The 19,022-nt window shown below is 48.5% G+C and overlaps 9 protein-coding genes across 9 annotated transcripts; 7 read left to right on the forward strand and 2 right to left on the reverse strand.

The window, feature by feature from the left end:
- Positions 1-1,907: 1,907 nt before the first annotated feature.
- On the forward strand, positions 1,908-3,541 carry VTP21DRAFT_9119 (uncharacterized protein; the record flags this gene model as incomplete). The annotated part of the gene is made up of 3 exons (XM_069400041.1): positions 1,908-2,900; positions 2,977-3,370; positions 3,447-3,541. 3 exons carry the CDS (start codon positions 1,908-1,910, stop codon positions 3,539-3,541), a joined length of 1,482 nt encoding a protein of 493 aa, XP_069254007.1.
- Positions 3,542-4,475: 934 nt separating this feature from the next.
- VTP21DRAFT_9120 (uncharacterized protein) lies at positions 4,476-5,105 on the forward strand (the record flags this gene model as incomplete). Its single annotated transcript, XM_069400043.1, has 3 exons — positions 4,476-4,483; positions 4,553-4,693; positions 4,787-5,105. 3 exons carry the CDS (start codon positions 4,476-4,478, stop codon positions 5,103-5,105), a joined length of 468 nt encoding a protein of 155 aa, XP_069254008.1.
- A 1,317-nt stretch (positions 5,106-6,422) lies between these two features.
- Positions 6,423-9,555, forward strand: VTP21DRAFT_9121 (uncharacterized protein; the record flags this gene model as incomplete). Its single annotated transcript, XM_069400044.1, has 6 exons — positions 6,423-6,827; positions 6,893-7,545; positions 7,923-8,098; positions 8,179-8,264; positions 9,106-9,185; positions 9,261-9,555. 6 exons carry the CDS (start codon positions 6,423-6,425, stop codon positions 9,553-9,555), a joined length of 1,695 nt encoding a protein of 564 aa, XP_069254009.1.
- Positions 9,556-9,878: 323 nt separating this feature from the next.
- On the forward strand, positions 9,879-11,389 carry VTP21DRAFT_9122 (uncharacterized protein; the record flags this gene model as incomplete). Its single annotated transcript, XM_069400045.1, has 2 exons — positions 9,879-9,889; positions 9,961-11,389. 2 exons carry the CDS (start codon positions 9,879-9,881, stop codon positions 11,387-11,389), a joined length of 1,440 nt encoding a protein of 479 aa, XP_069254010.1.
- Positions 11,390-11,409: 20 nt separating this feature from the next.
- VTP21DRAFT_9123 (uncharacterized protein) lies at positions 11,410-11,753 on the reverse strand (the record flags this gene model as incomplete). Its single annotated transcript, XM_069400046.1, has 3 exons — positions 11,410-11,504; positions 11,583-11,665; positions 11,716-11,753. 3 exons carry the CDS (start codon positions 11,751-11,753, stop codon positions 11,410-11,412), a joined length of 216 nt encoding a protein of 71 aa, XP_069254011.1.
- Positions 11,754-12,100: 347 nt separating this feature from the next.
- On the forward strand, positions 12,101-13,368 carry VTP21DRAFT_9124 (uncharacterized protein; the record flags this gene model as incomplete). Its single annotated transcript, XM_069400047.1, has 2 exons — positions 12,101-12,801; positions 12,870-13,368. 2 exons carry the CDS (start codon positions 12,101-12,103, stop codon positions 13,366-13,368), a joined length of 1,200 nt encoding a protein of 399 aa, XP_069254012.1.
- Positions 13,369-13,642: 274 nt separating this feature from the next.
- VTP21DRAFT_9125 (uncharacterized protein) lies at positions 13,643-14,139 on the reverse strand (the record flags this gene model as incomplete). The annotated part of the gene is made up of 5 exons (XM_069400048.1): positions 13,643-13,684; positions 13,751-13,792; positions 13,859-13,976; positions 14,033-14,070; positions 14,137-14,139. The coding sequence occupies 5 exons, from the start codon at positions 14,137-14,139 to the stop codon at positions 13,643-13,645; spliced, it is 243 nt and encodes an 80-aa protein (XP_069254013.1).
- A 470-nt stretch (positions 14,140-14,609) lies between these two features.
- VTP21DRAFT_9126 (uncharacterized protein) lies at positions 14,610-17,636 on the forward strand (the record flags this gene model as incomplete). Its single annotated transcript, XM_069400049.1, has 2 exons — positions 14,610-16,979; positions 17,046-17,636. The coding sequence occupies 2 exons, from the start codon at positions 14,610-14,612 to the stop codon at positions 17,634-17,636; spliced, it is 2,961 nt and encodes a 986-aa protein (XP_069254014.1).
- Positions 17,637-18,267: 631 nt separating this feature from the next.
- On the forward strand, positions 18,268-18,754 carry VTP21DRAFT_9127 (uncharacterized protein; the record flags this gene model as incomplete). The annotated part of the gene is made up of 3 exons (XM_069400050.1): positions 18,268-18,415; positions 18,486-18,626; positions 18,690-18,754. The coding sequence occupies 3 exons, from the start codon at positions 18,268-18,270 to the stop codon at positions 18,752-18,754; spliced, it is 354 nt and encodes a 117-aa protein (XP_069254015.1).
- Between the last annotated feature and the right edge of the window lie 268 nt (positions 18,755-19,022).

Genomic DNA, 19,022 nt, shown 5'->3' on the forward strand with positions numbered 1-19,022 from the left:
ATATCAAAACAAGAGGTTAGTGGTAAAGTCGCTTAAAGCCTAAATTCAAGCATTTGGCCAAAATTATATCAGTCTCGAGAACATGTGTACCAATAAAAAAGGCGATGCCTTCAAAACGAACTCCTCTAATTGAGCAGAGGAGCCACCCTATTCCACTCAAACCCAGCGTTAATTAGGTGGGACTCTGGCGTGGCTTCTCCATTCCGGTCTTCTCTCCTCCCGCCCCCCCCCCCCCTTCCTTGGGAGCAAAGCAACCCAGCAAGAAAACCACCTACAAACCCCTTCAGTGTATTTTTAGCTGATACCCGCTCTCCCATAGAGGAAAATGGTGCCATAGAGGGGTCGGCTTACAAAGAAAAGTACATGTATTCCTAGACCACGTGGATGTACCATCTTGGAGGTGGTATCTTATAGTTTTTTCCACGTTTATTGTCAAACTTTAGTCCTGTTCAACCTTCGGGAGAAACCAAAAATTACACATGCATAGTTGCTATTCGATTTTGATTTCACACAACGGTGACCATGTCGGACAAAGAGGCCGGTGTGCCTCTTCTATTGTTGATTTCTACTCGCTATGCAAATGGTATAGTCTGGTTGAGCCTCGCCGACTCTCTCCTTCCTGGTATGAATAAGGACAAGATACATGCATGCTGTTCCCTAAGGCATTCAAACACCTCTTCCTATCCTTGACCGACAACCTGAGTCGAATGGAGCCCGCTTCTATTAGGGAATAAGCTATAGAGTTATGGAGAGGACACAACCAAGGTTCGAAAATATACGCTTATGACCGAGCCGGGCTTTTACCGATGGAGATTACTTCTGCCCGCCCTTCCCCCCCCCCCCCCCCTCGCCCAACCCATGTAGCTTCTTAAAGATCGGGAAAACGTGAGCACTCTGGATTGGCATCTAACGAACCCTTATGTTTCCATTGAGCCTCTTTTACAATGGCCAACCGAGGCCAGAGACCTTGTTTTTTTTAGAACAGAAATTGGCTCTAATTTTTTTTTTCCAGAAGGGCGGAGTGGGGTAGGATGTCAAATTAGTGTTCGAAACTAAGAATGTATAGTCTTCTATAAGTGTGTAGAGCTTATGTCTTTACATTCATCAATAAACACGTAATATCAGAGGGGCATCGATTACCCCAATGTTGCCACAGCTTATTCCTCTAAGCCGTTCCCCGCCCACCACATTGGAAGCCATACCAAGCCAGCTGGGTCGTCTCTGCTCTTCCTCCCTAGACACTCGACCTGGAGAAAGAAGGGAAGAAAGTGGGGAGGGGGAAAGGGGGGGGGGAGGAAGAAGGAAGGGGGATGTGCTAATTCAGAAGGGTTCTCGTCTCCAAAATAGACGCGGGCGAGATAACAGAAGATGCGCTTATTGTAGGTTCATCATGAAATGAACACAAGAAATGAACTTTGTGTTCCGCCTTAAGCTCCGGCTCAAAGCGATTGAAAAAAGATCGATGCATTAGGGTTCAATTGAGTGTGGAAATGACTGGATCACGGCAAAGGATTTGAATTGACCATCGTACCACTCGTGTGTTTTCCTCCCCCCTCCTTCCCTATTTTAACCTCCCCGCCTCCTCCGGCCCCAGTTCCTAGGTCGCCTTTCCTTACCACTTTTACTCATCGGAGATACACAAACACAATTTCTGTGCTCGTCGTTCTAACCTCGGCCACTGAATACAGTGTGGCTACTCCATTGTGATATATATTCCCTTTTTTCCTTATTTTTCGCTTCCTCTATTTTGTTCCTTTTTTCTTTTTCGTCTCTCGTTTCCTCTTGCTTACTCTGCTGCCCCCATTGTGCTCTGGCCCGGGCATAGTATCGAGATTCTGCTCCCAGTGTTGGTTCTTGGCAAAAAAACGACAATCCTCGAGGACGGTTTTGAAACAGGAATACACACCATGGCCAATGTCCCTCACATCAGATACACTCTACCGACCGAGCTTCACCCCGGCTCCTACTACCCTCCCCATATCCCGGGTCACTACTCTCGGCCCCTCATCTACAGCCCCGCCCAACTCCACCGAAATGGCTTGAGCCGAGGTCAGCACGCCGCAACGCACCTGACCTCCCACCCCCCATATCCCCCAAGCCAGCTGCCTCTCCCCTCGCCCCCCATTCACCACACTCTCTCCAACAGCACAATATCGTTTGACTGCGTTCCCGCACAGCAGCCCGAACATTCGCTGCTAAATGACGTCTTCTTCTCCACTCCGCCGGCCACGGAGCCCTCCATTGAAACGTTGCCACTTCATTTGGACTTGCCACCCGTCGCGGTGGACTCGGATAATGGGGCTTTTGTGGAGACATACGAGATGTCCAACCCTCTGCCGAGCCCAAGTGAGTCATTGGAGACATCCATTTTTGGAGTGGAAGAATGGTCGCAGGCGGACGATGGAGAACAGGAGAAACTAAATGAGGAGAGAGAGGACGCGGGTGGTTTTACGACAATAGAGGCCTCCAAGATACGCGAGTTGGACGACACAGACGAGGGAGTGTACCACCTATCGAAGCGGAGAAGATTGTCATTTGGTGTGGATTTCGATTGCGAATTTGGAATTGACAGCGGGTTTGATGAGTATGGCGCGGAAGGACCGGAGGAGGAATCGGACGGAAAGAATGCGGAGATTTTCACGAAGCAACCTGAAGAAGAAACGGCGGCTCTTGAAGATGAAGCCGCCTTTGTAGGAAGACAAGATGTTCAAGCGTCCTCTGATCTAGAGTCGGAAGAAGAAGAAGAAGAAGAGGAGGAGGAGGAGGAAGAGGAAGGTGAGAAGGAGAGCGGGGCGGAAGTGGAGGAAGCGGAGGAGGAAGAGGCTGACGAAGCCACATCCATTAACACATTGGATCAGGTACCTCCACGGCCAACGCAGAGTCCTACTATTTACCAGCAGGTGAGAACCCTATAAGCTGCATCGCGCTCCCCACTAAAACAACTCATGACATTTGACTTTTCTGCCTTCTAACCAGCTTACTCGCGCCCGCATCGATTGGTGCAGATATTGCGGCACGACGGAGGGAGTGAACTGGCGCCCCGGGCCATGGGGCAAGCGAACTCTCTGCAACAAGCACGGGTGTGATTATAAAGGCTACGGCTTCGTATGCAAACTGCCGCGCCTGGATTTGACCTCCTTTTTGCATGAAGCCGTTACCGACCGGGACCGGCCAGTTTTGCAGCTCTTCTGCTGCGTTTGCCAGAAACGCGAGTCCACCCGCGGAAATGTGCTGGTCAGATGCGAGGGGTGCCCTAAGGCGTACCACCAGCAGTGCTATCCGGGCGGGATTGCGGATCCCGTTGTGGCCGCAGAAGGGCCGTGGCACTGCGAGGCCGGGTGCAGCGAGAATCTGAAGCGAAAGCGCATTGGTATGTACCTGGTGTTGTTTTCTTTTCCACCTGCCCCCCTCCCGTTGTTAACCTCTGCGCCCCTCTCCTTGTCTAGTGGTCGAGCTGCCAAGACGCCGCCTTCCGCTTATGTCCTCGCCAAAGGCTTCCGCCATTCCCCCAGCCTCGCGCCGCCGTTCCCTCAAAAACTAGTCGGACTGTGGCGCGGGAGGCTGAGAGGATGAGATTGAGACGCTTTTCAAATCATTTTGTATTATCTGGTCTACTCAACTTCGCTTCGACCTTGTTGTATATACATTTACGTAAATAAACATAATCTAATTTAGAGCAGGACTCTCCCACCCCTCCCTGTTTAAGAACTCTGGTTGACACTAGAATAATACGCCTTACATAAAAAAAGCCACCTCACTTCAGCATCTTGCAGCGGAAATCCGCCAAAGGCGCTGCATTGCCGCGCGAGAAAAGTTAACGAAAGAAAAAAAGATAGGAAGCAGAAAAAGAAGGAGCCTTCGGCATCTAGTTCGTCTTTGGTTTTTTTTGGGGAAGGAGGAGGGGAGGAGGCCGAGAGAGGAGGGGGTCAGAATGAGGCTAGTCGAAAAGAGTTTTCCTCCCAAAAGGTTAAACTTTGCGCACGGTCCACGCATTCCGCTGAGGGATATATATACATATACCTCCGGGTTCCCAAATACAGTCTCCAAGGCCTTGGCTACTCTCGATCGAAAGAACTTAGTAGCAAATTAGTCTATTTTAGCTCCGGGACAGCTCTAAAACTAGTTTTTTTCTCTCTCCATTGCCGCTGCTTCCAATTGAACAGTTCCCGGGATTTTCTTCCCTGGGATTTGATGTTGTCACAGGGCAGGGGAAAAGCATGATACCGAGTCTCTAACTCTAAAGCCTATGCTTGTTACTCATATTATCCAAGCATCGCATCAGGGAACATAGCTATCCTCGCATAACTTTAAAGCGGGGGTTGGCCTTGACGGACGCTACAACGCTTTAGCTCTTCTTTCCGTCTCCCACTCGTTGAGCGTGCGCCTGCCTCCTTCTGCTACGCCCTCGTCTTTTTTATTCTCTTGGTTCCTATTCTTTGGCCTTTCTCGGGTTCAGTAGCCAACTTCATTGGGGTATGACGAGGTACAATTCCACCGTTGGATTGTGTTCGGGATCCCTTGCCAATTAACTCCCCCCCCCCATCCATACTAGCTACTCCATTGTGTTTGCCCAGCAGCCAACTCATGGGTATGCCATTCATAGCAATGACTCGGCCGCAAGGACTAAGCGCCTGACCCCCCCGCTCATTGTGCAATGCTTCCAATACGATGAGTATACCCAGACCTATTCCGAGTAATAAGTCACTTTTGCTTTTCTTTATTCTGTCCTCCCCCCCTTTTCCCAGGAGGCCTCTATCATTGACTCACTTCCCCTCTCCCAATCCAGTATTCCCGAATCCACCAGTGCCGTACTGGTCGCTTATGTGCACCTATACACGGGCGACGGAGTCCATCGCTACGAGCAGGTCCCCATCGAAGGCATCTATCAGAACCTACTGGCGGGGAATCTGGTCGCAAACGCCGTCAAGCATCGCGATGGGTACAATCGAATAGGCGTGTATTTCTCGTTTCCTGACCTCAGCGTTAGGCTTAGCGGAACTTATAGATTAGCTGTGTACGTGCACCATATGGGGTTAGCGTCGGGTCAGGGGTGGGCAGCTGCGGTCGCGTCGGGATTGACGGGCCCTTTTGAGGTGTATGAATAAATTTCTCGGTGTTCCCTTTTAGGTCAGCACGGATGGCCAAGAGGAGTGAAGGCTAAGGAGAGAAAGAGAGTGCGTGAGAGAGAGAGAGAGACAAGAAAAAAGGAAAGGGAAAAAATTTTTGTTAAAAAGTCTTGCTCCATATATCCAGCATGATTTGCCCCCCTCCCCATATAGCATCCAAAAGAACGATATATCTATTTTCCTCTATGCCATATACTTGCATCCTCGCGGACATTTGTTCAAGGATTTCTTTTTTGTTTATTTACTCGTTGGAGTGTTGACCCAACCATACCTGCAGACGCTTGTTTGCTATTATCCAATACACTTAGTATGTGCCCGTGTCATTTTTAAAAGTCCATCCTTGTGTTTCCATTTATTTTTCTCTTTGATGCTTATTTTCTATGCCCCGTCTGCAAACAGGAAGCGCAGAGCCCTCCGCCTCCCCCTCTTTTCGGCCGCTTATGATGAGAGAAATTATGTGTCCCGATCTCTCTGCAAAGCGTGCTGGATTGCTTGGCTTGTTGTATAGATCCTCTCTGCTTCTTTTAAGAATGACCTAGGCCGTGGGTTGTGTTCAACCAATTTATCAGGTTACCATCCGAACGCGTTTATGACTTGGGGGTGGGGAGCCTACCGTGGAATTTCATGGGAAAGTAGGTAAAATTGAAAAGCGAGAGGAGCCGAAAATTAAGGTAGATCTTCAGCAATTTCCATCCCCCCTAAGTGGTGCCGAGGGGAAATTTTCTCGGAGCGGTGAGAAAATGCGGGAGGAGAAGTGTTCTGTGACTGAATAAAAGACCGGGCGTAAATGATCTCTAAGGCTTATACTAAAGGACTAAAGGGACACAAGATAAATCATCACAATTGGAGGGCGTCACAGCACTATCCTTGAAGAACCTCTTACACTGGATGCTTAAAGCATAATATTTCAAAACCACTCGACCGCTTTCGCTCTCGAAGCTTTACCGGGTAGCATCACACGCTTTTGTGGAAGTTGGTCTGTGGTCTGCTCTCAAATTCACCCGATTCAGTATATTGGTGCCTGACCAATCGCCGGAGGGCACGGGAGGGTCGAAATCTTTATGCTGTCTCCAGCATAAAGGATATAAAGATGCTGCTTGGTATACTTTTCTTTATCACGCTGTCTCTTGTTCCCTCCCTTCAATCCTCCTCTTACCCCCCTTCCATACCACACTTCCCTTGCCGGTCAAGGTTTTTTTTCACGCTTTTGCGCGCATTCCATCACCTATCTTCCCCATCCTCATTGCATCCCATATATATCTCCTTTGGCTAAGCTCTTCTTACCCTTTATTTACGATGACGATCTCGAAAACCACTTTTTTCTTGGCCGCTCTTCTGCTTTCGGCAGCTCCCTCCGCGTTCGGGCACATGGAAATGCAGTTTCCCGCCCCACGTCGCTCCAAATTTTCTTCCTTCTACAAGAGTAAAGGCCAGGTGGACTTTGATTTGACCTCCCCATTGAATGGAAACCAGTTCCCCTGTAAGCGATACGGGGAGGGTCCTGCGGAGAACACGTTCCGTGCCGGCCAAACGGTGCCCGTGTCTATCGTGGGTGGGGCGCCGCACAACGGAGGGCATTGTCAGTTTGCCCTAAGCTATGACAACGCGAAAACATTTGTAGTGATTCAGGACGAGATGGAGACGTGTCCCCTAGAGCGCAAATATAACGTCAAGATTCCCGAAGAGGCTCCTTCTGGCAAGGTAGAGATTGAATTTCCAAAAGAGAGAAACTCGGCCTTGACCTTTTGTACTTCCCTTTTCGTTAGGCCATTTTCGCCTGGTCATGGGTCAACGCCGTTGGTAATCGCGAGTATTACATGAACTGCGCCGACGTGAATATCCAAGGGCGCCAGGGGGGTAAGCTCACGGGCAAGGAGATGTTGGTGGTGAATCTCCCTGGAAGACCCACTATCCCCGAGTTTATGGGGAACCGAAACACCGGCAAAGAGCTGTTCGCCAAACGCAAGACCATCACCGTTAGCGGAAACGGGCGAGTGGAGAAGGGTGGGGACGCGGCCGAAACACCCAGCCAGGAGCAGGAAAAGTCGCAGAAACCGGAGGGACCGCAGGGCGGAAAAAATCCTCAAAGACCTACCAATCCCCAGAGGCCAACCAACCCCCCAAGGCCTGCTAATCCCCAGCGGCCCTCGAACTCCCAGAAACCGGCCAATCCTCAAGGGGGTGCTCGGCCCAACAAACCGAACAGGCCCGCCTCTCCTAATGCCGCGTCCCAATTCACGGCCGCTGGAGCGCCTTGTCAACGCGAAGGTGAGATTCGATGTGTGAGAAACAACGTGACTCGAGAAATGATGGTGTGCCGTCGCCGCCGGTTTGTGCGACAGATGTGCCCAAGGGATTTGGTGTGCCGCGATGCTGGTGCAGCGCTGGGTGGGCAATCTTGTGGCCCTCGCCTTCCCCAGTAGTTCGAAAGGTGTGGGTTAGTGCCGGTCTCGACCACCTCTTTCCTCTTGAGCGAGCATAAGTTTTATCAATCCTATTTTTGCTATTTTCTTTGTAAAATGGACCTTATTCTTTCTACTATTTCTGGCAATATACCTTGAAATATAATATCAACATCAAAGTTAAAGTGTTTGGACCATTCGTCCCGAAAACAACTAAGGGGGAAGCGAAATGGTAGAGGTTCTGAAGACAGGCAATCGGGTATTTCCAAAAGAATACATTCCATGTCTAGTAGGGTACACAAACGGCTCTTACACTGATTAGTGGCCCATTCTATTCATCCATGACTCCGGTAATAAAAAGAAATAAAGCCCCTTCCCTTTTCTCCGAGCATAGGAGAGGCGCACTTGGTTCCATCGACTCGATAATCAAGGTGTATCCGTCCATTGGGGAGATAATCTTTTGGCGACATCACGGGGTCAAGATAACGACCCAACCCTCTATGAGTAACTTGGCAAAAACTCTACACCAAATTCAAAATCGAAATAATTTAGCCGGAGAGGCCGAGGAGAGTTAGGAATGGAGACAGTTTACAGCCACTGGCGGTGATAGAAGAATTCCGGTTGAGTACCAGATTCCCCAATTTTCCCAGCTCTCCGACCGAATATTGGGTGGGCGGTAGCATCAGGTGGAGCATGGTTATTGCCGGGCGATCCTCTGTCATGCTTGCGGCAAATGGTAAACCGATCTCGAGCTGGGCTTGAGAGAGTTGGGAGAGGGGGAAACAATATTCCTTGTTCTTAGAATTGAAAGGAAGCCTGCCGGGGAGGGAGGAGTTCGAAGTGCCACACTTCAACGGAGGTCTACCTCACAAAAAGTAGGCTTAACATGTACAGAGGGCCGTTTTCAAGCCGGTTAGTTGAAAATTAAATTTTGACCTCTTGAATACAATGTACATTATGCCCTAGCAGGGTGGGGTCCGATTGAGTTGGCCCAGGAGCTTAATCTAGTTCTACAAACCATCACTGGGGCGATAAGAGATTTCAAACCTTCACTTATCGACTCTTTAATAATCAGCCTGCTCATGTCATTGTGAATGGAACCATTACTAACGCCTATGCCCCGTGGCTCGGAGCGGTCTTGAGGTTCTTTTCTACCACCTTTTTTTTCTTTCCTCTCTTTCATCCGCAAATGGTTAGGTTAGAGAAAAGCCTCAATTTTACAAAAGGAGAATGCGACTTTCCACTCAGACCCACAAAAAGGTCCGCCTTTCTCCCCCGCTCGAAAATCTATGGTAGCGGGGATTGTGCACAAATTGCTAAGAGGGCAGTGGATGAATAATGGGCTCTGATTCACCGAGACGAAGTTCATAAGAACGAAAAATAATCACAGAGCACAATTGAATCAATTTTCGGGGATAGAAAGCTCGTGACGCTTTCTGTAAAGTAATTGTAATAGAGAAACAAACATACATTTCCCTCTTCTCCCCATCCTAAGCCGGCTGCGCAAGGGGGGAATCTTTCCAAGTCCCCCAGGCGCATTCCCATAGGCTTTCTTAACAAATCCACTGCACGAATAGATTACCCTTATCATGATTGGAAAGAAGGATGGCCCCCTCTCCCCTCCAGCGGTAGGTTCCACGGAACTTCCGCACTACGTGTGACCAGTTTAGAGTAGGCTTACTATTACCGAGCCCTTTCTACCATGGCCTCACCAATGTGTTAAGTTGAATAGGCGAACTCTAATGCCCTCACTTTTCGTTCCCTTGCTATATCGCCTCTTAATGAAATCCGCTGTGCTGCATTGCTCGGCTCTGGCCAACGCCTGGCGCTTGGAAGGGATTAAGATGGCCGCTTCTAAAATCAAAACAGCTCCGTGCTTAGCCGACCGGCGTGCGAGAGCGAGTAGTCGAACCGATTTCGCTGAATCTCGGCCCTCCCTTGAAGCCCGCGCAGAGCTACTTATTGGGGCGGACCGAAAAGGAAGCCGGAATGTGACTCTGAAGTGTGGAGTGGGTCGCACAGTGTGAAGAGAGTTCACGTTTTTTTTTATGTTTTCCGGAGTTGAAATCTTCTTTGTATTTCATTTCTTCATACGGATATACGTCGAGTCCGCTTGCCCGAAAGTGGTGTTCCTTCAACATTTTGTGCTTGGAAATGCTACAGCTATAAATAATCCCACCTCTTTACTTCCGGCCTGCTTGTTCTTTTTTTTTTGGACCTGAACCTTCTGCGAGCACTGCTCCCTTTATTTTTATCCTTCTTTTTATCATTTGACACCTGCTTGAAAGTCCCAAGTCAAGGTTGTCATCTATCTCTTATTGCCTTAAGCTTGAGCTAAACTATCCTCACCATGGGTATTGCGTAAGTGCCTCTCTTCCTCAAGCCGTTTTCTCTTTAATATGCTGATGGGGATCTGCGCCCGCTTTTTGTAGTGAAACCCTCGAAGGGTCCGCTATCTTCCGCTGGTACCGTCAGCCCATTGTCCAGGTGTCGCTGCTCGGATTCATTTTCTTCTGCTGCCCTGGTCTGTTTAATGCGATCAACGGTATGGGTGCGGGCGGTCTGCTTGATGAGAACAAAGCTGTGGTCTCCAACATGAATGCTGTGTTAAATGCTCTTTTTGCTATTGTTGGTTTTATGGCTGGTGGTATTAACAACGTGGTTGGCCCTCGCTTGACCATCTTCTTCTCCGGCTGGGGCTATGTCATCTATATTGCTGCTCTCTACAGCTATCAGATTCACTTTAGCAGTGGCTTCAATATTGCAGCTGGCGCGATTCTCGGTATCTGCGCTGGATGTATCTGGGCTGCTCAAGGTGCACTCATGATGTCCTACCCCACCGAGCAGACGAAGGGCCGATATATTTCCGTGTTCTGGTCCATCTTCAACTGGGGTGGTGTGATCGGCTCGTTTGTGGCTTTCGGCATCAACTATAACGCTCAAAGGGGAGGCTCGGTGACATCCTCAACCTATGTCACCTTTATGATTCTCATGGGCATTGGTACTTGCTGTGCACTGCTCTTTGTTCCTCCGAATCTTGTGCGTCGTGCTGATGGATCTCCAGCCGTTGTGATTAAGTACCCGAACTGGAAGAACGAGGCGATCGAAATCTTCAAGCTTGTCGCCAACAAACAACTCATGCTCCTTTTCCCAATGTTCTGGTTCTCGAACTGGTTCTATGCCTATCAATTCTCTACCAACGGCACTTTCTTCAACGTCCGCACGCGCGCACTCAACTCTGCCCTTTACTGGATGGCCCAGATTGTCGGCTCCATCATCTTCGGTCTCTTCCTCGACACCAATCGTTTCAATCGCCGCACACGCGCCTTTTTGGGCTTGGCCATTGTTATTGTTTCCTTTGTGGCCATCTTTGCCGGTGGAACTGCTTGGCAAGCAACATTCGATAGAAAGACTTTTACTGACAACACAAGAATTGATTTCATGGATAGTGGTCGTTCTGCTGGCCCTATCATCTGCTACCTGCTCTACGGTCTTTGCGACGCTCTCTACCAAGTGTACTGCTACTGGCTTATGGGTGCCCTTACCAACGACCCGCTTAAGCTTTCTCGCTACGCCGGTTTTTACAAGGGTGTCCAGTCCGCTGGCGCTGCTGCTGCATGGGCCGTAAACGCCGCCCCCAATTTGTCGATGATGCACGAACTTGCCATCAACTGGGCCTTGCTTGCTCTCTCTATCCCTGGTGCTCTACTTGTGTGCCGTGGCGTTACGGATACTAATATTGGTCACGAAGAGTACAATCTTGAGGCTGAGAAGGACAAGCAGCTTGAGGCTTACCCCGAAGACAAAATCGAGTTGCCCGCCGAAGCCGCCGCGGAGACCACCGACAAGCCCAGCCATTAAACTTGTTCACGTCTATTGCTCTAAACTAAGAGAAGACGCGAATCGATTCTCCATGGACTACTTTTATTACTATACCTTTTTGTTTTTTTTCGAAGATTTATCCTCTTAATGTAATCTCTTTATAATTAGTTTATCATTACATCCCCCCCCTTCAAAGTATTTATTCATAAACTTTGTATGTTTTAGCTTCTACTTTTTATTTCCTTAGGGTTAAAAGCGATTTTTTTATTAATTCTCTCTAATCTCCCCTTCCCAGTGGTGAAATCTGCTGAGACTCTATTCAACCTAAATAATAATTAATTTGTCGAAGCCTCTTGACGTTTGACATCGGAAGTGTCTGTGGTGGTCTTAGGCCCTTGAGCATGGGGTCTAGAGCGCAGAAACTGCGGCATGGAAAAAAAATTATTCGGGGACCTAGCATTGGAGAGGCCCTTTTGTGAAATTTCAGTGTTCTGAGTCGCTGAATTTTCGAGTGTGGCAAATTGCGCTGGAGCTGTGCATTGAGGTCGGTAATTTTTGGCAGGGGAGGGGGGGAGGAATAGAATTCGACCGCTCGAAAACTTGCCGATCCCATTCGAGCTCGAAGGAAGGAAAAAAAAAAAGGCTGTTCCCGTACTGATTCGGCTGTTCGCTCGTAAAATCTCTTTTCTCTTTTTTTCTCTCTCAAAATTTCCCCTACTTGGAGCAATCCAAATCCTCTGCTCTGAAATCATGCCCCAACGTACCAAAAAGCCGATGGGTGCTGCCTCGCAAGGCCAGGCGCCCCTCAAGGTCTCCACCCTGCTCTCAGCGCTCCAGCACTCCACCCCAGAGTCAATGCTCGAGCAGCTTGGCTTCCCGCGTGGGTCTTCGCGCGTGCACAACCGCGAGGACTTATCGCGACTATTATACAGCGCGCTTATCTGCGCCAAACTTCTCGGATCACGCGTGCCCCACAACCAGGCGCTGCGGGCCGCCGATGCGTTTATCCACCACGATTGGCAGAAAGTGGCGGAGCAGGGACAGCCGGAGGGACAGAGTGAGGGAGAGAAGAAGGCCGGAGGGGAGAACGGGCAGGAGGGCCAGGAGGTAGACGACCCGGAAACCCGTAAGCGCAAGCGGCAGAACGAGGATCTCCTCCTTACGCCCGAGATTCTGGAACGCACCACCGTCGAACAACGCACTGCCTTCCTACGGGACAACGGGTTTGCCCGCTATGATGAGTCGGCGGCGCGATTCCTTGGCCAACAGGTGGAGACGATTCTGGGAGAAAACCGGGAAAAGGAGCAAGGTGACCTGAAGGGTGATTTTCTGGCGTGGGTGCTGCGGGGATTAGATGCGGGGGCAGACCGGGAGCAAGTTGTGAAGCATCTGCGTGCCCGTGTAGCGAGCTTAAAGGGAATGACAGAGCATGCTGCCGACGTGTGGTTATGGTAAGAGCTGGAGTGTGCAGGGCATTGCCACAGAGACCGACCTTCTTACTTCTTTCCTCACCCATTAGCATGGCACAGGTCTACCTCTCCGAGCCCCTTCTCAACAAGAGTGGGCTTAAGCACAAGCTCGATATCTTCCCGTATATGGACGAGCGTGCCCGTAAAACATTTACGTCCATGTTCGCCAACGCACAGGAGTCGGAGGACGCTTCTGAGCAGCAAACTCAAGCAGAGGGCGCCGAAGGCAAAAATGAGGGGGTCAAGGGTGACGAAGAGCGACGCCTGCTTCACTATGTCACCCAGCACATCGCTCCCAGAGAGAACGAAAAGCAGGAGTTAGGAGAGGAGCGAAAGCGATGGGAGTTTGTGCGCGTCGTTGACGCACTATTGCTCTGTGAGACTGAAAAGAAACGGGCGGAGGTTATGGCCCATGCTCGCGGAGAAAAAGTGGGAGACATGCCAAAGGAAAGCCAACCACTGGGAATGGAGCCCGAGGCGAAAAAAGCAAAGGCCGGTAAAGAGAGCACGGAGGCCGTACGGACCGAGGCCCAAGCCGTCGAGGAGTAAGGCGGCCTCGCATGCTTCTCCGCCATCGAGAGAGACGCTATTCTGTACTCGTTATCGAGGCACTTTTCTCTTTTTCTATTTAGTGTATGTTGGCTGTGCATGTTTTAGTGTTTTAGTTATCTATCTTTCGTAAATAATAATAGCGTATATTTAGGCCTAGTTTTCTAGACATTGGGAGAAAATAAAAATTCTTTGTGTATTAACTCGCTCTATTTGTGCACAAATAAGAAAGCAACAGGAGAAGAGAAAAAAAGAAGAAAATGGAGAGATTTAATCAGTCGCGTTTAAATTCTCCATCACGGAATTGTTTTTCCCACTATTGAAAATGAGTAAAAAAAGGTTAGTAGTATGACAGAGGGACTGTGGCAGAAAAGTGAATTACCATCGAGGAAGGAATCCAGCGCTTTGGTTCATTATGCCTCCACTATTACGAATAAAAAGAGGATTGGCAAACTCCAGATTTAACCATTAAAAAAAAAAACAAATTCACCTCGCGATCCGCTGAAAATTTCCAGACTCCGGCGATTATTACAGCCATTCCAATGGCTGTAATGGCTGTATTAACTCTCCAGTTCTTGGGCTGTGTCCACCAACCGCCGGCAGGGGACCTAAAAGGAGATGAAGTTAATTGAGTAGCTTTAAAGAGATCGTATGGTGTCCTTACCAGACATCTTTGGGATAAGGATAGCGTTGAACTCCACCCTATACAATGGAATAAAAAAACGTAAGATAATGTCTCTCTCCTAACTCTCTATAGACAATGCTCACCATTGTTTATAGAAATCGCAATCTTACTGAGGCTCTCCCTTGATACCCCCCCCCGATAAAATTTCGAAGATTCGAAGGCGCAGTCTCATTGGTGGCTTGGAAAAATAATGCAAATGTATCGACGATTGGATGCAGTTTCAAGACAATAGGAAGAGAAATCCCTTTTTTTTTGCAGCTCACCTGTAAACGCGCTTTTCATCATTTTCTTTATTACTATTTTTTCTTTTGATAACCCATTGAATTAGAGCGGAACGAAGCATTTTTGTCCGCTTTGTCTATCTTCTAATTCCTCTTTATCAATTATTGCTCTAGGTAATATTAGTTCACTTCTTCCATTTCCTGCGTATTTCAGAATTCCTATGAATTTTCATCTTGAAATTCTCATTTAATATTTGTTCTGATAACATTTCAACTCACTTCTCCTTTATTTTCTTAGCTCAATTAATAGCGCAGGAAATAGCATTTAAGATAAAATGACTGACAATCCGACCTCTAAACCGTCGAAGACAGAATCCAAAGTAGCGGCCATTGCTCGACGACTCTCAGCTGTTAGTAATTCTTCCGCTTCTAGCCCTACCGCAGGAACTAAACCCCTGGTGAAAAAGGTATCCTCAGCTTCCCCCACCGATGCAGTAAGGACAACCACCACGAGGACTACGACTACAGGGACTGCGCGGGCATCTGGAACGACAGGCAGTAAGACGGTCGGGACAAAGTCGCCTACGACAGGAGTAACAAAATCGGCAACTGGGACGACGGCTAAACGAGTCATGAGCCCAACGACCTCATCTCGCACGACGTCGACTACGCGTCCCTCCGCTGCCACAAGCACCGTGACGAGGCCAACTGCTACCTCTACCGCTGCCAAGCGGTTGTCCACCACTGTCTCCAAGCCGACGACCACCGCAGCTAAGACTCCAGCAACCGCTGCCAGTAAACCCACCACTACGGTTCGTAAAGTCAGCTCGGCTTCCACTGCTTCAACTGGAGCAACACGCTCCTCCCTCACTGGAGTGAAGAAGCCGGCCGTGGCAAATGGAACTGGTGAGGAGGTAAAGGTTCTCAAGGAGAAAGAGGCTGAATTACAAAAGCTCTTGGCAGAGAAAGAAGAATTGCTCAAGGAACGTGACAATGAGCTGGAGCAGCTTCGTGAAAAGCTCTCTGCTGCCACCGCCCCTGAGAGCGACGAACGAGGACCCGAAATCGACAGTGAAACCGCGCGTGAGCAGGAACCCACTCCACAGCCTGAGGAAGAGAATGTGCTTATTGAGAAACACCGTGAGGAGATGGAGGCGTTGCGTGCAGAGCATGAGCGTGCTCTAGCCAATGCCGAAAGCGCAAAGGATGAGTTAATACAGAAGCACGAGGAGGAACTTCATCGGATGCGAGAGGAGCACACCGTCGAGCTGGAGCGCGTCCGTGCGGAATTGAATGAAGCAGTGGCCAACAAGTCTGCAAACGAGGAAACTTCACGACTGGAAGAGTCAAAATTCCTTGAACAGCAAGCCCTTCACCAAAAGAAGCTTGCTGAACTGAGTGCGCTCGTAGAGAAACATCGGGAGGAAATAGAGGAGGTCCGCAAGGAGCATGCCCGCGAACTTGCAAACGTCGAGGCAACTAAAGTAATGCTCGAGAAAGAGCTAGAGGACATGAAACAGCAGGCTGCTGAAGAGCACGCACAAGACCTCGAGCGGTTGCGGGAGGAGCTGGCGGGTGAGGTAACAGAGAAAGAGCAAGAGATCTCGAACTTGCAGTCCGAGATCTCGAAGCTACAGCAGCAGGTTGAAGAGGTGCGCTCTTCTCTTGAAGAGGAGAGTCGTCAGGCGATCGAGCAGCTGAAAACCGCGCACAAGGAGGAGCTGAACCTGCTGATCGAGCAAGGCAAATCCGCTGCCGCAGAGGATGGCAAAAAGGAAAAGGAAATGCAAGAATTATTAGAGAGCACGGAGAAGAAATGGATGGAAGCAGAAGAGGGCTTGAAGGCATTGGCCGAAAAACACGCCCAGGAGCTCAAGGATATGTCCGAGCAGCATGAGCAGCTGGTGGCCACTCTGAAAAATGAACACGCTGGATTGCTCGAGGCCGAAGTCACGAGAGCACGAGAAGAAATTGAGAACCTTAAGTCGAGCCACGAAGCAGCGATCCAAGAGAGGTCCATCACGGCTGAAAATGCAGTGCGGGATGCCTTCGAGCAAGAAAAGGCGGAGCTGGAGACTAAGTTGAGAGAAGAGCACGAAAATGCCCTGATTGAACTCAATGCGCAGCATGAAAAGGCCCTTGCCGAACTCGCATCTCAGCATCAGGCTGCTCTAGATGCCCTCCGTTCTGAGCATGCTAGCGAACTTCAAACCGCCCTTGAGAGGCACGCCTCGCAGATAGAGGCCTTGTCCTCGGAGCACGCTGCCGAGCTCGAGAGTGTACGTAGGGAGTTGACCGAAAACCATGAAGCGGCACTCAATTCAGCTCGTAAAGATCTCGAGGAGGAGGTTCAACGCCTTCAGGAAGAAATCAAACTCCTTCAGACCGAAGCCCCTAAAACAGATGCCGATGCAATTGCCAGAATCACAGCAGAGCGCGACACACTTCAAGAAAAGCTTGCGGGCACAGAGGGAATGCTCGAGAAGCTCAAGGACGAGCTTCAAACCGTTCAGGCACTCTATGAAGAGGAGCTCGAGGGATTGAGGGTGAAACATGCTGACGAAATCAAGACTTTGATGGATGGAACACAGCAAGCTATGGAGACGAAGAATGCGGAGATGCGAAAGTTGGAACAACGCTTGGTAGAGGCCGAGAAGCCGACCGAGAGCGAAAACTGGGAGCAGAAGTATAAGGAAGCGTTAGAGGTAAATCATATATTCTAAGGGACTCGAGAGCTTTCATATTCACCGAATTTACTCCTCCATATCTAGGCACACTCGTCAGAAATAGAAATGATCACTGCAAGCAAGAATCAGGCTATTACTACTCTTGAGCAAGATTTCAGTGCTAAGCAAAGCGAAATGGAAAAGCGTTATCTCTCTAAACTTGAAGAGCTCGGAAGCGAGCTCGATGCGATGAAGAAGGAACAGGCTGCTCAGGGAGATGTTGAGTCTGTAGTTGCCTTGCGGGTACGAGAGTTGGATGAAGAGCATCGTAGAGAGATTGGGGTGCTGCAGAAGCAATTCGAAGAGTTGTCAACCCTGAAAGATAAGGAAATCGAGGATCTGTCCAGGCTGCTCAAAGAACACCAGCAAAAACAACAATTGGACGCAGCGACCGCAGAGACGACGCAGCAACTGGAGCAGCGTGTGGCAGATGTCGAGAGCCAGTTGAATAAGAAGCAGATGGAGCTCAAGTGGCTTGAGGAGGAGAACGATCAACTGGAGGGCAAACTCGATGCCGAGAGGACAAAGACGGAGACTATTCAGCAAGATAATCTGCAGCTGCGAAGGGAGAATGAGGCACTGTTGAAATTGGTCGATCAGTTGCAGGGAGAAATCCAACAATCTACTCGCGCTTAATCCTTATACACTAATACACTCTATGGTTGTTATTCGGTGGATAAAAATCAGTGGGTTTAATTCTATATCTCTCCTCCCTTTTCATCCTTATCATCCTCCCTCCCATGTTATCCCTTCTTCTCTCCTATCAATATATACAATATTCTCTTATTTTTTTTGTTTTTTAGCATAAGCATATAATACGATATAATCCTAAAGAATCTTTACTAGCATTTTTTTTCCCCACTAAAATATGATATGCTTTTTTTGCTTATAATTTATGTCAAGAACTTTTACCTGCTCAAACATCATATATGACTGACCACTGTAAATATACGGGAGTGACCACACAGTCATGTTGAATATCGGTTTTAACCAGAGACCTTTTTTAAGTTTTAATATTCAAAAAAAGGGGCTTAGCCTTTTTTAATTCATGAAAATTCCATCCTGTATTAGAGCCAATGCATGGATATCCAATATGCAAATAAACAATTTAAATCTTCACCGGCTTGCTAGATTTTTTCATGGGTGGCAATGATAGAAGCACTATTCGTAAAATTTCTATTTTTTTGATTTTTTTTATCCTGTTTACAATTTCTTGACAAAGATATCTACAATCACATACAACCATACGGTACTCTCTTATAAGAAAATGTCGCGCTATTTGCCTTCCCCACAAGTCGTTGTTCTTGGCAACACACCCCCGAATACTGTTACTACAATTTTGCGGTCCGGGTATGGGGTGCGCGTAATATTGAAGACAGATCTTGATTACGAATCCATGGCTGGAGTGCTAAGAGGTAAATAGTCAAAGACGCGATTATAATTGCTTCTCCTTTGGTTCCATGCTCAATCGATTTATCAATCTAGGTGTCGAGTTTGTCATTGCACCAACACCCACACCCTTGCTAGAGCGCGTCGCCCAAGAATTGGGCGTGCCCGTACATCGCGAGTTCACACCCGTCAAAGTGCGAAGAATGTCTTGGAGGTGGAGTCGTGCTGATAATATTGGTAAGGTGTATAAATGGATGTCTCGTACATTATATTTAGATTCCTTATGATATACATCCTTAGCTATTCCGAGCACTTTTCACCATGGTCGCAATGACGAGGTTAAGAAGCGATATTCTATTTGTTGATAATTTATAAATATTAGTATATAGGCACAGTATCGTTTTTGTCACTTTTTTGTTATTCTTGTATATATTCTACTTAATTGTTAATAGTTGGTTTTTTCTATTTAATAAAAGTGTATCTTCGAAATATTATTAATCTTGGTTACAAGAGGAACGACTTTAGAGCTAAGCCATGATTTCCTCATTGCGGCCAATCGTTTGGAAGGATTTGGGGAAACATCGAGCGGGCAAGGGTGGGAAAGTCAACAATACTTCGACAGTTCCGCGTTTC

The sequence above is a fragment of the Calcarisporiella thermophila genome, assembly GCF_041956535.1.
Source record: "Calcarisporiella thermophila strain CBS 279.70 unplaced genomic scaffold VTP21scaffold_5, whole genome shotgun sequence".
Taxonomy (NCBI): domain Eukaryota; kingdom Fungi; phylum Calcarisporiellomycota; class Calcarisporiellomycetes; order Calcarisporiellales; family Calcarisporiellaceae; genus Calcarisporiella; species Calcarisporiella thermophila.